The 19,265-nt window shown below is 54.3% G+C and overlaps 2 protein-coding genes across 4 annotated transcripts in view; one reads left to right on the forward strand and one right to left on the reverse strand.

The window, feature by feature from the left end:
- The window catches only part of ARSG (arylsulfatase G), an 86,100-nt gene extending 79,865 nt beyond the window's left edge, over positions 1-6,235 (forward strand). For all 3 annotated transcript variants that reach the window (XM_077780432.1, XM_077780434.1, XM_077780433.1), the window contains 2 exons: positions 1,627-1,717; positions 5,229-6,235. In XM_077780432.1, coding sequence (XP_077636558.1) covers positions 1,627-1,717; positions 5,229-5,503 — 366 coding nt within the window. In that variant the 3' untranslated portion in view covers positions 5,504-6,235. The remainder of the gene's footprint in view (positions 1-1,626; positions 1,718-5,228) is intronic.
- Positions 6,236-6,241: 6 nt separating this feature from the next.
- The window catches only part of WIPI1 (WD repeat domain, phosphoinositide interacting 1), a 32,660-nt gene continuing 19,636 nt past the window's right edge, over positions 6,242-19,265 (reverse strand). The window contains exons 5-13 of the mRNA XM_077780435.1: positions 18,506-18,603; positions 17,939-18,031; positions 17,226-17,296; positions 16,351-16,458; positions 11,986-12,150; positions 11,164-11,271; positions 10,153-10,271; positions 9,592-9,692; positions 6,242-6,748 (exon numbers count right to left, since the gene is read on the reverse strand). Coding sequence (XP_077636561.1) covers positions 6,701-6,748; positions 9,592-9,692; positions 10,153-10,271; positions 11,164-11,271; positions 11,986-12,150; positions 16,351-16,458; positions 17,226-17,296; positions 17,939-18,031; positions 18,506-18,603 — 911 coding nt within the window. The 3' untranslated portion in view covers positions 6,242-6,700. The remainder of the gene's footprint in view (positions 6,749-9,591; positions 9,693-10,152; positions 10,272-11,163; positions 11,272-11,985; positions 12,151-16,350; positions 16,459-17,225; positions 17,297-17,938; positions 18,032-18,505; positions 18,604-19,265) is intronic.

Consider the following 19,265-nt stretch of genomic DNA (forward strand, 5'->3'; position numbering starts at 1 on the left):
GGTTGCCACCGAAGCACCAGAGCCTCGGGAGCCTAAGAGAGACACTCACCTGCTCCAAACAACAAAACAGAACGAAACAAAGCAAACAGTAGAAAGGCAACCGGGAAGGTGCGACATGTCTGCAGAAGATAGAAGTCGTCTTTGAAGTCGGGACCCATGCTGGAGGGGACCAGTCTTGGGCTGTGACTCATGTGTCCGTCTGCCAACCTTCTTCCTCTGTGGGTATGAACAACGCCGTGGTCAGTCGGCACAACAAAGCCCACGCCTCCTGTTTCTGAGAGGGGGCCATCCGGCAGTTTTTCCTCTTCTTCCTCTTGGATTTTGGAAGTTGCCTTTGGTAACGCCGCACACTATCCTGGACGTGGCGGTCCACCCTCGCTGGGGTATCTGTCACTGAGACCCAAATACTCTCAGTGAGTTGAACCGTGACTGCCATCTTCCCGATGTCTGAGGACCTCTTAGATGGGCTGACAATAGGTTTTCCGAGCCCCCCCCTTCTCCCCCTCCTCTAGAAGGAAACCCACCGGCCTCCCGCAGAGAGAGGCTTGGCTTCCTGCAGGGCGGAGGAGTGGGTTTTGAGTTACGACTTCTTTTCCTGTTTGGAAGGAGCCTGCTGTCATCATGCTGGCTGGGGACCTTACAGAGACTGTCACGAGAGAGCCCGGCACGGAAGCTGCAGGTGCGGGAGGGGCCCCGCCCTCGGCGGCATCCTCTGAGAGCCCGGAAAGGGGGGACAGCTGTTTACTGCTCCAGCAGATGTTTCTTTCTCTCTTTTTTTAATAGCCCCATGGAAACTTTGAATCACGTAAGCGCCTCTGCAGTGATATATATTGGTCATGATTCATACCAGGGCAGTCTCACGCATCCAGCCCAGACCCACCAACCCACCAAGGACACTGGTTATTTATTTTCTACCGAATCCCGCCCATGGCACGCCTGAATTCGGTGTTTCCGTCGGCAGGGCGATTCTTTCATCGGTGGCCCCATGACGGGGATTTCCTCAGTCCCAGGAGGGTCGGATTGAGCCAGGGGTGGGAACATCTGTGCTCGGAGGTTAGGCTGTGCCCGGTTCTGGAGAACTCACGCGAGCTGTCATCCCAAGGACATGCCATCCTTGCTTGAGGGAGAGTTAGAACATTAATTGGATGCCCCCACGAAGCTGTGCTTCCAAAGGGCACCTGCGTCAGAATCCCTGGGACCATAAGCCTTGCAGACTCCCAGGCCCTAACTTGAACCTGAGGGGCTGGACGCAGCCACCTGGGGCCCCGCCCCTGGGACGGTCCTGCACCTGGTTTAAAGAGCACTCGCTGTGCTGCCTTGAAATTGTTCACTTTTGAACGAAGTTTCTCTCTCTTTCATTTTGCACTGGACGCTCAGAATTCTGCAGCTGGTATCGGGGGCCAAGGAGTCTGCCTGGAGCTGCAGCCACTTCGATTGATTAACTTGCCCAAAACCTATTTCCTGGGGGCCCCGAGGGTTGGCCAGCGTGGATGACAGGCCTGTCAGTGTTTGGAGCCAGGGTGGGCATGGAGGGCTGGCCACCAGGACCGAGAAAGGACCGCTTTCCAGGGAGCATCAGGGGCCTGGTGGACGGGATAGGAAGCTCTCTCTGCTGTTCTCTCTCAGGTGCTGTTTCACCCCAACAGCGGGGCGGCCGGGGAATATGGAGCCCTTCAGACTGTCCGCCTGGGACCACACAAGGCCTTCTACGTCACCGGTGAGTCAGGGGGCGCCCCCGCCCCCCACCGCCGTCCCGGGATCCACCCTCAGGCCTCCGGGAATGAGTGTGAGCTGCCCTCCCTCAGGGAGCCCCCAGCACCCAAGCTCCCCCCACCCCCTCCCCAGCCAGGCCCTCTGCACCCACAAATGCTAAAACAAGGTCTTTCTACTCTTTGCCTGAGTTTCTAGCAAGCTCGGAGCACGTCCGCGCACTCACACGAAGGACTCTCACTCCATTGTGACGCTTTAAATACTGGTTTGGCTGAATGGTAAATGGAGGCTTAGAGATACTTTAAGGTGTAATTTACTAGACAATAGACTGTTTCAGAAAATAGACTCTAGAGGTTGGGTTAGCAGACCGACAGAAGTCTCTCTGCTTCTCGATTCACTCGGTGACCGCCGTAAATGTATATCCCAGAAATGTGATGTTGGGTCAGGATGGTTCTCAAAATCTTCCCAATGGCTTCTGGGTGCCAACAGAATCCAGACTCCTTCCATCCCGGGGCGCTCGGCTTTTCCGGTGTCGGCTCTCCAAGAGCGACCGCCTTCTTCCTTGGCCTCCTATCAAAATCTCTCTCAGCTTTGAGGGCCTCACGTCAAATCCTAGTACCTCGGTCATAAAACTCCCTCTCCTCTTCCCAGCTGAGTCGGATGTGGAGAAACTCAGATAATGATCACGTTCTGCCGTATATTGTCAGCCATTTGGGTATATGTTTTACTTCCCCTACTAGTTTTTTTATTTTTTATTTTTTAAAATGTGTATTAAGTTTTGAGAGACAGAGAGAGATGGAACACAAGCGGGAGAGAGGCAGAGAGAGAGGGAGACACAGAATCCGAAGCAGGCTCCGGGCTCTGAGTGGTCAGCACAGAGCCCGCATTACCTGAGCTGAGGTCGGACGCTTAATGGACTGAGCCACCCAGGCCCCCCTCCCTTACTAGTTTTGAGCTCTCTGAACCCAGAGCTTTGTAAGATCTTTCATTTTTGTTGTCTTTTAGTGCTGAGCGCAATATCTTGTGCCCTGTCGGAACCCTAAAATTTTCCTTTGAGTGAATGAAAACCGAACAAACAAAAAGATAAACAAACCAAAACCAGACCCGGGACCTGGTATGGATCCCCGTTTGAGTCAGTTATTTAATGTGAGAGTGTTCTAAAGCATTGTATAATAAAGAACAGAAATTATTTTCCCTGAGTGTGAATGCATGATCCTGAAGGAAAAAATGGGCCATAAAAACACAAGTTCTTTGAGTTCAGAACGTGAGGGATATTAAACATGCCACAAGAATCCTTGATTCTCCAAAACCCAAAATGCAAACCAGTCGGATATTTGTTATGCTTTCAGATGGAAAGTTTCTAGATTACAGTCCTTACATTACATTATCTCAGAGGTATGGCTTCTCCAGGCTGAGTTAATTTCAGAAGTCAAGGCTGTGCCAAAAAGGCCCTTGGCACCACAGCACTGGAATCCTAAATGTTACTATGAAGTAATCGGACCGTTTAAAATGATCACAATCAGAATTAGGATACCCGGGGCAGCTCTCTTCTTCCGAGGAGTCACCAGGGTCCCAGCACAGTTAGCATGAGGTTGAGGACAGACATCGATATGCAGCAGCTGGGGGCCGGGGTGGGGAGAGTGACATGTTCTGATCCTCCCCACCCCCTTCCCTTCCTCTTTGGAAAGTCTGCATCCTAGTTACTTAAAACTGCTTTAGGATAAACTAGGTGCATTGACCTCTTCTACATCAGATTAGAGAAAGATGTGGGGGAAGTTTCTTCACAGATGTTGAGCCTTCCTCTCTCTGGCTCCCTCCTTCCTGGGAACGTCACCCATCGGTTTTCTTCCGTTGTGGGAGTCCCGAGCTCTGATACTCTGATGGCCGCCTGACACCCTAAGCCAAAGAGATGATAGTCTTCGCCTTAGGCTCGAGCTGCAGCTTGTTGCACAGACTGACAGGTGTCTCCAGGTGAATGGAACTCTTGAACACGGACCCAACCCATGGTGACCTCTGTGTTTCAAGGATCAAATGCTTTTCAGTGTCTGCCTGCCTTGGTAATTTTCTAGTGCCTTTACTTTTTTTTTTCTCTTAAATATGTTGCCTAGAATTTATAACTGTTGCCCACAGGAGGGCTGGTTCTATGCAAGCCATTCCATTATTCTCTGAAGTGGAAGTGCTTCACTTTTATAAGAGGAGTCCATCCAAACCCTTGCTCGACTGATTGCAAACATCACGTCCCCTGCCCTTGACTGGCAGTGAAGAAGAACCAGATTGGACTCCCAGATTCTAGGCAAAGACAGTGACTCTGAACTTTCTGCAGAACGACCTGAATGTCAAACCACGAGAAGAGAACTGTTAACGAAGGCTGCCTGAAGGCTGTGTGACTTGCCCATTCTTCTCTCCCTGAAAGAGGAGCCACCGGAGAAGTTTCTTTCTCACCTCACTGCGAGAAAGAGCTTGACTTCCCCTGAGTAACTGAGAAGTTTCTACCTTATTCTTTGGCTGCTAAGAAGCTCAGGGGCAAAGTAGGCATTCAGGAATTCCTGTATTTCTTAAAAAAATTTTTTCTTACTGTTTAATTTTGAGAGAGAGAGAGAGAGAGAAAGAAACAGCATGAGCAGGGGAGGGGCAGAGAGAGAGAGGGAGACACAGAATCCAAAGTAGGCTCCAGGCTCTGAGCTGTCAGCACGGAGCCTGACGCGGGGCTCGAACCCACAAACCGTGAGATCATGACCTGAGCCGAAGTCAGATGCTCAACTGACTGAGCCACCCAGGTGCCCCAGGAGTTCCTGTATTTCTGATGGCCGTTCTTTGCCTTGATTCCTTTTGTTGATTCACTTGCATTGCATTAATTTCTGTCAGATACCTTAACTAACTCTTTGTAAGGAAAAGGAAAAAAGTCACCTGAGTCACTAGCAGCTAAGGATGCCATTCTCCAGTTTTGCTCTTGTTCTTCTGAGGTGGCCTCGGTAGCCAGATTCTAAGTTCTTTCTTTTAATTTGTTTTTAACACTTCTTTATTATTGAGAAACAGCGACAGAGCATGAGCTGGGGAGTGCAGAGATAGAGGGAGACACAGCATCTGAAGCAGGCTCCAGGCTCCGAGATGTCAGCACAGAGCCCGATGTGGGGCTCGAACCCACAAAGTGCGAGATCATGACATAAGATGAAGTCAGAGGCTTAACCGACTAAGCCACCCAGGCGCCCCCAGATTCTAATTTCAACAACAACCCGAAGTGACATTACTCGCCTTGCCTTCCCGCCCAGTCCACCAACTTGTGTCTTTGGTATTCCAGAAATGAATTTTCGGGGCAAAAAATTGAATTTACTCCCCAAGGGTGGAGATGGGAGATAACTCTATCTGCCACTGTGCAGGCTCTGAGGGCGGGTCTCAGGGGGAGAAGTTCTAAATCATTCTGGACCATAGGAATGTCCGTCCCTGGGATGAGCGGCTGGAATCCCATGGTCACAGGGCCAAAGTTGGGTCTGATGGGGTGTTTGTCGTCCCCCCTCTAGGCGGAGCCAAAGCCTGTGACGGCAAGGTGGGGCCCACGCAGCGTCACGAGCCCCCCGTTATTTTCAACCTCGAAGACGATGCCGCAGAAGCGGAGCCTCTAGAACGAGGCGGTGCCGAGTACCAGCGCGTGTTGCCTGAGGTCAGAGAGGCTCTGGCGGGCATTCTTCTGGACGTTGCTGGTGACAAGACCTCCAGGGCGGATTACACTCGGGACCCTTCGGTGACTCCCTGCTGCGATCCCCACCGGAAGGCCTGCCGCTGCCCAGCCACCTGACAGACCCGCGTTCCCACGAGCAGAGGCTTGAGGAAAGTGACGCGGGCAGGCTCACACCCCCAAGCCTTCACCCTCTTTACACTTAAGCTTTAAGGCTCAGAATTTTGTTTCAAAGCCATGGTTTTGCACCTCCCACCGTCCTTTCTGCATGGGCGGGGTAGGGGGCGGGGACAGCTGTGCTGAGCTGAAGTGGAAAGCACTCGGGGCTTTGGAGTTAGGTCAGGTTCAAGTCCCAGCTTCAGAACGTGGGCGGTCCTCTAACCCGGCTTGTTCTGAGGACCGAAAGAGGAATATATGCAAATACCTGCCACGTCACGTGACACAGAAGAGGCACTGAATGCATTTTAGTTTCCTTTCTTATGTACCCAGTTTTGCTGGTCACTTTAGCATGAATTCATCCCAGCTGAGATCTAGGGCAGCCCTTCTCCATCTGTAATATGCATACGTGTCACCTGGGACTCCGTGGAAGTGCAGATTCTGACTCAGTAGTTGCCTGAGATGCTCCATTTCCGGGCTCCATTTCCTGCGGGGGAAAATGCCCTGAGTAGCACAAGTGCAGACTAGACGAAGTTAGACGTTTCCAGGTCTCCGAGCAGGAGAGCCCGCGGATTAAATATGTAGCGATACCTGCCTCCCCTCGCCCCCTCTTAGAGATCAAGTAATTGTATTTTGAAGATTGTAAGCATCCCTTCTGCTTCCTAAAAACCGGGTAGAAATAAACATTTAAAACCTCAAAAATGCATTGCCATGATTTTATTATAAGGTCCAAAATGGGACTCCAAGGTAATAAAGGATTTATTCCCATCACTGCAAAAATACTTTGCCTGGCTAAAAACAGTCTCTATGTCTTATACAAGAAATACAATTCAAAGAGCTTTCCCTATACGTACATTTTTTTACATGGCATACATTTAAAAAGGATGCCCTTTTTCATATAAAGTTCCGGTTATAGACCAACGTGGTTAGTGAGCATTGCCGCTAGGGCTGTAACATGTTTCAGAGCGCAGGATGTGTATACAGTCTCTCCCGTCCCCACTGGCAACCGGGGCAGAGGAGTTTGGTGAGCAGCGGACCGCATCCTGTGGATTCCTGCCCCCCTTTTCTGCGCACACAATCGTACTCCATTCTTCCACCTTCCTCGTTCTCTCCACAACCACCTGACAGGGGGGTGTCCTGATTTCTGAGGTGCGCTTCTCATCATGACTGCTTCGTTTTGCCCTTCTGACTTCCACGGCACAAGATTATCTACCAAAATCAAAACAGAATGGCCTTAACTCTTTCCAGGAAGAGGCTGTTAGGCGGGGCTGCGTTATCGACGGGTCTGTGCCCGTGTGGGGTCAGCATGGGGAGGCCGGGTGCTGCGGAGTCCACGCACTGACCCTCACTCATGGCCACAGAAAATCCACCCATCTTATTTAGGTATAGACGAGTATGGCACGGTCTCAAAAAAATACTAACGGTATGTAGAATATGTGTGTATGTTTATGTGTATATTGCATGTTTTTTTTTTAAAGGCTCATCTTACTTGTAAACACGGACTGCTACGTCACTATTAAAGTCAGTAAATACCCTTGGTCCCAATTCGTTTACTCTTGCTCACCAGAGCAAGACTAGTGTCAGAAAATATGCGGACTTGTAAAGGCCAGCATGTTGTGGAGACAAAAGCTGCTTATCTTCCTGAATATGGCGTCTAAGGTACCAGAAGTGAGCAATTCTCTTTCCTTTCATTGTTTATGGAGCCAAGTAAATCCCAGGGAGATAAGAGTGATCATGTCCAGGGAAGCGTGAGTATACTTAGGGAAAAAAAAAAAAAGACCCACTCACAACGACCTGTGGTTCTGTAGGCCCAGGGAGCGCCTCATGGGATTATCCAGGCAAGGCCACGTTTTTAACTGAGAGAGAAAAGTGGTTTTAACCAAATGGAGGCTCCAAGATCCTTCCACAGTTCCGGAATGTCTCAAGGGATGTGGGCGGAGATGTGAATTCTGGACAAATACCTGTACCAGGCATGCTGATGACAGAGTAAAGGCGAGGGGGGTGAGGGGTCATCTAGGATCGTCTCTCCAGTTGGACATCGTTGCCCATAAGGGCGTGAGTGAGATGGGCCATGTGAAGAGGGCTTCCCAGTGGCACCCACGCCCTGGGTCCTGGGGCGGTGGGGTGGAGAAGGCTGTCGGCTAGGACGTCGGGAGCTCACAGAAGCATGGCCCTCTCCTCCCCGTCCGCCTCTAGGCTGGAGGGCAGGGCTGGGGTCTGCGGGGCTTCTAGAACCCCCACCCACCAGCTCTAGGGCCTCACAGGGGCCTCCCTCAGTGATCAGCACTGCCGGCGGGAAGCCTTCCTTGTGTGTAAATAAAAATCCCGGATGCAATTTAAACCAAGTTTCACTCATTTAAGAGGAAGACAAGACAGCGGCTCATACCAGCTTCCGGGTTAGCGTCTAGGTGAACAGGCCTCTTGATAAGTTCTAGCATTAGTTTTTAAGCATCTCCATTTTTTTTTTTTTTAAAGCTCCAAGCAAATGATCTGCACGGTGTACCTATTATTTTACGCAGGCTTTCTTTGGCAGGGGACCATCCCCTCCACGCCAAAGTCTTTAGTACCCCAATTCTGTAAGTACGAGGATTACTAATTAATGATCTAATAATCTTTCGTAGCCATCACAGACTTTCAGCAAAACCACTGACCTAGAACATAATGAGTGAATGCTCCCAACCTGGACGTGGGGGGTGGGGTGGGGGGAGGAGTGGGGACACATTTATCCCCATGGCATCTGATCCATTCTGGTTCCTAGAGGACACAGCTGCGGGGAAATGACCACCCGCTCTTGGTGGGGATGGAAGAACCCCCTTTATGGCTAGTCTAGGCAGGAGAACCCGAAGGCAAAACCACTGTTTATCAGGAAGCAGCAAGCCAGCAGTTGTTTCTATGCTGAGAACTGGTATTTTTAAGAACCGCCGCTCCCCGCGCTTAAAATATAAACTACTTGTTGGCACTGTATTTGGCAATGTGCCGATTAAAGCCCAAAATGTAAACTTCAAGCTGCAATCTATAGCGCCTTTATGGGAAATCGCAAAGCCAGCCCTCTAATCACGCAAAGAGGGACCCAAAACAGGCTTTTTTTTTTTTTTTTTAAGCAGACTGGGCTCTCCAGATTGTCCTGGGATTTGTACAAGAAAGAAGCCAGACTTGCATTTCATCCTTTTGCAAATGCAATTTCCATGGACGTAAAAAGACCTGGAGAAAACATTCTATTCCGAGACCTAACGGGCTCTGAGCTGAAGCCCATGTGGCTACTGCTCTCTGGCTCTGCTGGGAGTCACTCAGTTGACTAAAGGTCATGACCCACACACGGCTTCTGCTGCTAAGTGAGTTCGGGTTCAGCCTCCATGCCATTCTCTAGCTGATGCTCACAAGAGCGCTGTGTGCACTGCTCTCAATGAAAGTCTGAGCATTGGAAGTTAAGGAGACCCTGGGGGCCCCGGGGCGGGGGGGGGTCCTCGCTCTAGTAAAGGATGCTGGGAGAAGCCAAGCTTTGCACCCAGCCAGCACCAAGGGCTCTTGCTACAAGAGCAGCTGAAGCAGGGCACAGGGAACCGCGAGGGAGCTCTCCCCCGGAGCTTCACCGCTCCACACGGCTGCTGGGGGCCTGGGGTCAGCTCCCATGAGCCGGAGGAGGGTGAGGGTCTGGCTCGCCTGTAGATCATCATCCGGAGACGATGCTGCAGGAACGTCCTTAAGTGCCTCAGGAAGTTTATGCGCGAGTCCCTGCCTTGCGAGCAGCAGAGCTAGTGCTAAGAAAGCCAAGGTGATTCCAGGCCCGGGGGTGCAGAGGGGCCTATGAGACCCCCTGGGTTAGTATCCGGTTATTTTAAGGCTGCCGTGTTTAAGCCCGACACCCGAGGGCTGGTCTACGGGGCCTGAAGCACACAGCGCGGACACCGTCTATGGCTTTCTGAGCAGTAGGGAGGAGGTTAGCGGTTACAGGACTGGACCACGGGGAACGTGACTTCGCCTCCTGCGCGAGGTGAAGGCTTCCCTCGAAGCACACAGACTGAGCCGCTCTCTTAGGGATTCCTAATGCTCACAGGGGGGAATTCATTCTCGTCATCAAGACACACTGGTCCCGTCGCAAACTCGTGTTCAGGAATAAGCTCTCCTCGGAGGGCCCCGCCATCCTCAGAATAGCCTGGAAACCAAGAATGAGACATGAGGGAGGCCCCATGGTCTTGTCCTAACGCTCTGACCCCAGGCGGCCTCCAGGGAAACCACGGGGGCCACCTTTGCCTTCTGCATGGAGAGACTGTGCTTCAGGTGGGTCACAATCCCCATCCTTTAGGGACCCAGAGTCCCGAAGCCTCTGGATGCGCTGACCTCGCCCACCCCTCCACCCCAGGTGCCTCCAACCTTCCACTCAGTTGCAATTCTCAGAGTTGAAGCCTTGATGTTACGCGTTAGGGAGATGACCATTTGGGGCTGTGCCTGCCAGGCTTAGGGGCCTGAGGTTAAAGGCTATTCTTGTGGCCACGCCTGGGAGGAAGGAAGGGGTTCGGGGACAGCGCTCTGTTCACAGGTGACCGTGAACACAGAAGAGCTGCGGGCAGAAATGGCCCCCGGGGCGCCCCAGCCGGGCCCCCACATCCACTCACCGGGAACAGTGGAGGCAGAAGATGTACTTGGTCTGGCTACCGTTGCTGCGTAAGACTGAGGTAATGGAGGTCTGAGGTCATTTTCTTTATTTTCTTCGGTTGTTCCTGAGCTAAGCAAACTAATGGCAGCAATCAAGGGGAGGGGGAGAAAGAAAAAAAGAGATCATCACATATGTGGGATACTTCCAGAAGGAAAAGCATGAGGAAGCTCAGGCTTGCCCACTTGAGTTTAAAGTATGGACCTACTGGGGGCCCCTGGGTGGCTCCGGCGGTTGAGTGTCTGACTCTTGGTTTCGCATGCTCATGGTTTATGGGTCTGAGCCCCGCGTCGGGCTCTGTGCTGACAGTGCAGAGCTGGCTTGGGATTCTCTCTCTCTCTCTCTCTCTCTCCCCCCTCCCTGGCTCGCGTGCTCACTCTCTCTCAAAATAAACTCTAAAAAACAAATGGACTGATTAGTACACTGCTGGGTCACATGACCTAAAAAGGGCCCTTGAACTGCTGGGGTCAATTATGCAACCTCACAACGACCCCTTTCTCTTATGCTCACTGGCGCTCTGCTCTTCCTGGTTCAATCTGACCAGGACGCTGAGACTCGCCCCCAAAAGGGGGGCTCCATGGGCCAGGGAAAGGGGTCGTGGTGATGTCCTGTCACAGCAGGAAGAGGTTGCCTTGTCAAGAGGTCACAGATGTCAAGAGAACTTTTCAGTTCACTTTGGTCCGCGTTTTAGAGCTCCCAGTATATAGGAGGAAACGTACAAGGGGGAAAGACCGGGGAAGAGACTCGCTTCTTCAAGTGCACGGTACACATCCCCGCACTTTTCCAGAAGCCTACAGCGTGGCGAGGTCACCCGGCGTGGAGCCCAGTGAAGAGCGGTTGTCCGCTGGAGGGGTGCCCCTGAGAACCCCGAAGAAGAGGGGCAAGCAGGCTACTGAAGCGTGTCATTCTGGGCCACGTGATGGCTCCACACCACCAGCTCTTAAAGAGGCTTTTTGAAAACCAGTCTCTTCACCTGTGGGTCTTGATTAAGACACATTCTCCTCCGTCCTGAGGGTCCAGATTGTAGATGTAAAGGTGTCCATCGGAAGATGCGACCAGGAGCCTCGGCAGTTTCTGGATCCTAGGAGCCAAGAAAAACACGTGCTGTGACCACAACAAAGATGGGCCGTGGGCCGGCCTCACGTGACACAGCCTCCCGCACCCCTGTCGCCAGAAAACCTTTACCCGGCCTGCTGGCCCCAGGCCCTGGGTTTCTGGCTACTTCTTTGTATTGTGACTTAGGGATCCACCTCGGGGATTATTTCTCATCTTGGAAAATAACTGTGTGGATGACACAGAAGGACGCGTGCGCGTGCCACTCTGTGGAAAGGGACCGCACGGAGTCATTGGCGGGCCTGAGGGGGACACGGCCTCTGGCTGCCGCGTGCTTCTGCCTTTAACTGTGACGGACAGGACAAAGGGCAACATCGGCTGGCTCATTTTATGAAGTTTTAAAAAGTCTTCACGTCCTTTAACAAACTCCTTTAAACTCTGTGGATAAACTGTCGACCCCAGAGGTGTCGGAACGTACAGAAGCAGGGCCTTTTTACAGTTTACTTAGGATGGGAGTTGTTTTCAAGATGGCGTTGGGAGAACCATGAGGTTCAAGTTCCCATGGCCGCCCCCCAAAGCACACGTGACATGGGGGGAGGGGCGGGAAGGGCGGTGGACACCCTCGGCCCTTCTTCCGGGCCTTCTTCCTCCTTCCTTTTCCCCTGGCGCGTGTTTGGGTATTCGTGTGCTTTGGGGCAGATGGAAGGTCGTGTCTGCTGACAGCGGGCAGGGCCATACGTACGTGGAGAGGGTGCAGATGTTCCTCTGACCGGAGAAGTGCAAACGCCCGGTGGCAAAGGCCCTGTCCTGGTTCATCATGTCTGACACCTGGGCGGGGAGGTAGTTGGAAGCAGCCATGAACATCTTCCCCATGTAGCCGGTCCAGGTGGAGGGCTCCTCGGGTCGGCTGCGGGAGCAAGGCACAGGTGTGGGGGCGTGGGCACCGCGCCAGGAGCTCGCTCACCGCGGCAGGAAGGGACTGTGCCTTTAGCATAATGTTCTGCCCACTGGGAACAGCTCGGGACATACTATTCCGGCAATTCTGAGAGGGCAGCGAGTGCTCCTTTGTCCTTGGAAGGACCGCTGCGAAGCTGTTAAGCGGTGCCCAGTGCGACCACTTCCCTACATTAAAAGAGTTCCGCGCGGTGATTAGTCTGGCCTCCAGGTTGCTGGAAAGGGGGCTAGGCCAGGGCAGGAGGTGGGATCAATAATCTGGACACTGAAAGCTATGCTCAAGCCTGGCTCGGGCCCACAGAAGGACACCGCGATCTCAGCATCAGGGCCTCCCCAGCCAGACGGAGTGGGAAGCAAACCTCCAGGCGGGATGCTCTGGGCGGTGTGTGATGACAGCCCTGGAGCCACCCTGGTCCCCGGTCGGCCGTGGTGGCAGAGAGAACTCAAGGGGACCCGCTGCGCCCCCTGCAGTCCTCTGGCTCCATCCCGGGTGGGGGCAGGCCCCCGCGTCTGTGGTCTGCGCACTGGGCAGCACATCAGGGAGCACGGTGGCTGTGTGCTCCTGGGAGCACCTGCCGAGGGGCCACTCGTCTACAGCCCAGAGCCTGGCGGGGAACCCGGGCTGGAGCACAGAAGCACCGGGGGTTATTTCTCACTCTGTTACCCACCGGCTGGGTGGCCTTGGGACAGACCTTTCTGGGCCTTGATGTTCCCGTCGGAAATGGAGGGACCCCTTTAGGGGTTCCGCTGTTACTCTGTGACCCTGAGCATCAAAACGGACCTGCCCCGCTTGCCCTAGAGCTCCGTGCCAGCTTCACAAAGGGCCTACGACCCAGGTCCCAACCCCCTTCCCTGCGTAGACACAGCACAGAGACGGAAGATGCGAGGTGCCTCACGAAAGGAAGACGACTCGAGGGGTCTCAGGAAGGGTGCTCCTCCGGGACCCACAGAGGTGGGGGAGCAAGGAGCTGCCTTCCCTCCCGGTCCCCACTTTCCTCTCTGGCAAGTGGGGGCAAGCTCAGTGGACTAACTCATCACCTGGTGGGGCCGCTATGAGTGCTGAGCAGGGGACACCCGCAGAGCGGCTCACACTGTGGGCCGCACACAGCAAGTGCTGTTCCAGGCGGCGCTGTCTGCGTGGTGCTGGGCACCGGGCTGGGCTCTGGAGGTGGGGTGGGTGGGCGGGNGAGCGACCCCTCCAGAGCCACCGCCAAGCCCGTGTGGCCACCACAGTGGGTAAGGTGCCGGCACCCAGCAGAGCCTTGAATGCCGGGCTGGAGGAGCTGGGACTCCATTCCCAGAGATAAAGGGGGGAGGAGGTTTCTGAGGAGGGAGGGTCAGGTTCGAAGGAGCACTTGCAGGAAACCAGCCCGTTGAGAAGATACAGGATGGACTGGTAAGAAGGGGCTGGAAGGAGCGAGACTGAAGCAGGACAACGGAGCCGCGGGAAGACGTTACAGACTTGGTTCAGGGCCGTGGCCAGAGCCGCGGGGCTGCAGAAGCCCATGTGGGCCATCTCTGCAGGGCATACTTCATTGTCGGCCAAGGGGAAGGTCAAGAGCCACTTGGGGCGGGGGGGGAGGTGCTGTTCCCAGCTATCCGAGCTCATGGACGGAAACAGGAGAGCCTGGACAGGGAAAGGAGTTCAGATGGCAACTTCCTGTCTGAAGCACCAATAATGAACTCAGATGAAGACAAGACTAAAGTCGCGGCTCGGGGTCACTGTGTGATGGCGCCTCAGGATAGGTCACCCTGGCTGCCCAGCTGCCCTCCCGTCCTCCAACCTGCTGCAACAGATGATGAATTAAAGCTCCTGAGGGGGTTCCTGGGGGCCCAGTCAGTGGACCATCTGCCTCTTGATTTCGGCTCAGGTCATGATCTCAGGGTCATAGGATGGAGCCCCCTTTGGGCTCCACGCTGAGTGTGGAGCCTGCTTGGGATTCTCTCTCTCTCTCTCTCTCTCTCTCTCTCTGTCCTTCTCCCCTGCTTGTGTGCTCTCTCTAAAATAAAAAAAATAAATAAAAACAAACCTCCCAAAGAGATCTAGGCCCGTATTTTAATTTTTTTTTTAAGTGTTTATTTATTTTGAGAGAGAGACTCTCAAGCAGGCTCCTCACTGTCAGCATAGAGCCAGATGCGGGGCTCAAACCCATGAACGGTGAGATCATGAACTGAGCTGGAATCAAGAGTCAGACGCTCAACCGACAGAGCCACCCAGGCGCCCTGGGCTTCCATTTTTAGAAGCTGTCTGAGAAGCGATAGAAAAGTCTAGAAAATAGGTGAAAGCTCTGGGGGGAACCTGCAGAGTTTGGAGAACTACAGGACAGAACCGCTTAGGGATGTGTCCAAGCAGGGGTGGGTGTCTGCGGGGCTCGAGGAACACTGAGGAGTGAGAAGGGAGCAGCCACAGGGTTTCAGACGCAGTGGCGGCAGACGGTTCCAGAGGAGGAGCGCCGCGCTAGACCGTAAAGGGATGACAGACCCGGGCCTGGAGAATCCTTGGCACCCACTCACTCGGCTGGAGTCAGAGCAGGGAAGACTGACGCCAGATGCTGCATCCAGCAGGCACACGCCAACCAACATGCACGTGACCATAACCAGTACGGCATCAGACGGATACGGGCTGCACTGCACATAAGTAACCAAGCCCAGGGACTTGCCGACTGGGTGGAAAATGAGTTTTCTCATAGACGTTCTACCACATCAGGAGAAGAGTTCTTTTAATCACAGAAGGGCCTCCCTTGGTACAGTCGTGAAGCCCGGCGTGGAAGTAAGTGCTCGGAGGGGACATTTCTAGAGACCTCGGGAGTTCCCACTCTGGAGCAGCTCCAGAAGCCGGCAGGGTGTGAAAGGTGGCGCTTACATGTGGACCCTGGGACTTGGACACAGGGGCCGCCTTTGAGCAACTCATTGAGCTTCTCTGACCCCAGCTGCCTCTGCTAAGAGGGAAGTGCCTCTACCCCTCCCTTCCCGGACTACTGCGGGGGACCGAGGAGGAAGTCTGCGAGACTTGGGATTGATCTAATCACACGACCACTTGAAAGCAGAGAGGTTTCAGGGCACGTGGGTGGCTCCGTCGGTTAAGCGTCCTCCTTCAGCTCAGGTCATGATCTCATGGTTTGTGAGCTTGAGCCTCGCATCGGGCTCTCTGCTGCCGGCACAGAGCCCGCTTCGGATCCTGTCTCCCTTCTCTGCCCCTCCCCCTCTCGCACTTTCTCTCAAATATAAACATTTTTTAAAAAGCAGCAATCTCCGACAGGTGGCAGGCCAGGAGAGCCGAGGAAGACTTGGAGAAGCCAAAGCGCAGGAAGGAACCAGTGCAACGTTGCCGGGTTGAAGGCCACGTGGGAAGGGATGCAGGTGGCCTCTCGAGCGGAGAGCCACCAAGGACGCAGGGACCCCACTCTTACAACCGCAGGGACCTGAGTTCTGGCCTGGGGCAGGACCGACTTTGGAAGACGGCTCTGACCTCCAATACGAGTGTGGCCGGGCGGCCCCTGGATCTCTGCCTGTGAGACCCCAGGTGGAGAACTCGGCCATGCCAGCCCGGACCGGTGAGATAAAGAACCTGCTGCTCTAAGCCACCGAGCACGTGGTAACTGGTTAGAGCAGCAGGAGGAAGCCGGCACACTCACCCCTGGCCTCAGGTTACGACGTGCTCCTCTCCGCCTGCCTCAGTGCTCCCGTCACAGGGGCAGTCGCAGGCACTGAGCGGGCGTGATGACAGGGATTCGTATGTCACCGTATCGACAGCTCTGCTGCCGAATACTTCCTAGCGCCCACTGTGCCAGGCACGACACGGCACACTTTAGGTCAAGGAACTTACGTGACCCTCCCAACCAGGCCCAGACGCATCAATGAGTATTTTATACTAAAGCACAGAAAGCAGAAGTCACCCGCCTGGGTCTCAGAGCGTGTCGGGGGCAGAGGCGGGGTGTGACTCGGGACGGCGCCCCCAGGCTCTGGGCTTCTGTGCATCACACCCCCGGGGGCCTGCCAGTGTCGGCCCGCCACTGCGGTGGAGACGCGGCACGTAAAGCCAAGCGCACGGCACTCAGAGAGAGGAGTCACTTCTGCGGACGGCCGTGGTGCGGACCCACCCGGGCCCGGCTCCTCCAGCCGAATGGCTAGTTTATGCCTGGCGCTGACCTACCTGTTGGTGAGGTGCTCCAGCTTGAAGATGTGCACGGTCTCGGTGTTGCTTGAGGCACAGAGGAACTGTGAGTCCATGCTAAAAACCAGGGAGCTGATTGTCACGTACCTAGGAACGCAGCGACGTAAAGAAGGATGAGGGTGGTCGCTTTCTAGTTCAAAACCCAGCTTCACGAGAGAACTAACGTGTCCTGGAAAGCCTCCTCGACCTCGCATCACTCATGTTTAGAAATTAATGATGGGAGGCTTCGTAAAGGGTCTCAGGCTCCGGCAAGAAGAAACGAGGCACCGCCCTTTCTGGCATCTCGGTTTTCCAGCTGTTCCCTGCACAGATCTGGCCGCAAACGCTGCAGCCCATAGGATCCCCGCCCGTTCGCTTACACATCGCTTTCGGATGGTGATTTGCTCGCCCGCTTATTTCTCCTTTGCAAGCTGCCCTCGCACACCTCAAAAAAGGGCTCTGATGGCTGAAGTCCTGTGTTAAAACAGCAGCCATGGGGTGCCTGGGTGGCTCCGTCAGTTACGTGTCTGACTCTTGATTTCTGCTCAGGTCGTGATCTCATGGTTCGTAGGATGGAGCCCCACGTCGGGCTCTGCACTGACCGCGTGGAGCCTGCTTGGGATTTTCTCTCTCCCTCTCTCTCTGCCCCCCCTTCTCTATCTCAGAGTAAACAAAAAAACAAGAAACCCCGGCAGCCATGCTGTTGGGTGTAAGCACCCAGCACAGCGTTTAAGGCAGTTAACCGCGAAAGCACAGTTATATCTGCTCTGGGGAAGAGGGGGGCACAGGGCCACCCTCCGTGCTTGCCCTAGTGGCTGCCTGCCCTGCACAGTGACTCCGGTGGGTGCTGTACGGGCTTCACGGTGAGCACAGACCTTTTCATTCCTCTCCGAAACTCGTAGAGCTTTCGCCCATCAGGTACGGAGAACACCCGGATGACGGTGCCCTGAGAAAGAAAGCAGGTGGGTAGTTCGTAGCATTAATGGCCTCAGATGGAGACGTCCCTTCAGAGGGGGGCTTGTTTTACTGGCGTGGGACACCTGTCGCTGAGGAGGAGGCACGAAGTGGTGACATAGAGCGGTTTTGTTTGTATGTTGCCAGAGAAGCAATTCTCGGCACGTTAGGGTCCCTCTTCTCTCCCCACCCCCACCCTCCAAGGCTCTGTGTGCCTCTGCCTTTCAAAAAACACTCGTGCTTCGCGGCATCTGAAATCAACTTGATCGCCTTCCCTGACCATTCCGGTCAGAAGAGATCCATTTCTTCCACTGAACGGCACAGCTTGTCGGCACTGATCATGAAACGCAGAATCTACCTGCATCGAGGAATGGCATGCACGCACACTTCTCAATCAGATCACAAGCTTCTGGGCCCAACACCTCGTCTCCTCTTTGGGCTGCTGAATTCATACACGTATCTGTCTATGTGGCCCACGAGGGTCAGAGATTCCCCTCGGAAATGGATTCCGGGTGGGCCCAGAGACCAGTCAGTCCTGTCGGTGGTCTCGTCTACTCAGATCTATGGCCCTGGGGGAGCCTTCCTGCGGAGCCTTGACCAGACAGCCCCATGGACACAGGGCTCGTGAACTCACCTTTTCAGATGCGCTCGCCAGTTTGGAGCCCAAGGCATTGAAGGCGATGGCGGCCAGCGCCCCCTCGTGGGCAGCAACCGTGCACACTGGCTTCTGTTGGTAACCAGGGAAAATGGGTACTGACACTGGGGAAGAGCCCTCTCCTCTCTCTTTCCTTCCCCGACCCCCTCCCGCATCTGCTGGGCGCCCTGTCTCTCTCTTTCCACAGGCCACTTGCCCAGAAGCTGTACATCCTTTCTGAGCGTGCCTAGATTCTGTCCCCAGGGCCCCTCCATCTGTACCCTGTCTCCTGCCCTCGGGAAGGTGGACAGCCAGCCGCACGCCTTGACGCGGCTGTAGGCGACTTCCCGCAGCGATCGTGCCCTGCTCTGTGAAGCCTCGGAGAGCGGGGGACGGGGAGGCGAAACACCTGCGCACTGTCGCTGCCTGTGACAGGGCACAGTGTGACACCTTCGGTCTGACAAGGGGCCGCAGGTCATTACCTTCTCCTCCACGCCCCACCGCTGTGGCCAGCACAACCTCACCCAGGACTGCTTCTCCCTCCACACCTCGCCCCTGCCAACTCACCAGGGAGTGTCCGTCATAAAGCACAATCTCGCCCGTGGTCAGGCTTCCAGGATAGGCCACGTAAGAATTGGAATGGTTGATAGAGAGGGCACACAGACCTGGCAAGGAATGAAGGGCCGGTGAAACCCCGCCTGGAAGGGGCGTCTGAAAACACTGCGACTACAGTGCCACCTGATGGCGAGGGGGAGGAACAGCTTAGCAGATGTTGAGGGAAATAAATCTTCCTACTGTGAAAGGCCCTCATGTCTTAGCCTTCCTGCAGGTGGTTACATACGGCTGGCCTGTCATGTCAAGCTGGAGAACAGGAGGTCGGGGGCTGGGGGGAGAAAGACCCGTTTAGAAACTACCCCTATCGAAAAACTGAGAGCTTTCCCCTGAGATCAGGAACACGACAGGGATGTCCNCTAAAGGGGGGAGGACTTTTTTTTTAAACGTTTATTTATTTTGAGAGAAAGAGAGAGAGGGCAAGAGTGCAGGGCGGGGTGCAAAGAGAGATGGAGAGAGAGAGAGAGAGAGAGGGAGAGAATCCCAAGCAGGCGCTGCCTTGTCAGCATGGAGAGGATCTTGGGGGCTCGATCCAACGAACCACAAGACCATGACCGGAGCTGAAATCAAGAGTCCGACGCCCAACCAACGGAGTCACCCAGGTGTCCTGAAAGAGGACGTTTTGGATGGAAGATGGTCTGACAATATTCTGGAAGCGTGAACAGCCAATCACACCATTGAGCCAACCTACGTTATTTTTGTTTATAAGGAGACA

Source organism: Crocuta crocuta, unplaced genomic scaffold (assembly GCF_008692635.1).
Source record: "Crocuta crocuta isolate KB4526 unplaced genomic scaffold, BGI_CrCroc_1.0 scaffold288, whole genome shotgun sequence".
NCBI classification, from domain to species: domain Eukaryota; kingdom Metazoa; phylum Chordata; class Mammalia; order Carnivora; family Hyaenidae; genus Crocuta; species Crocuta crocuta.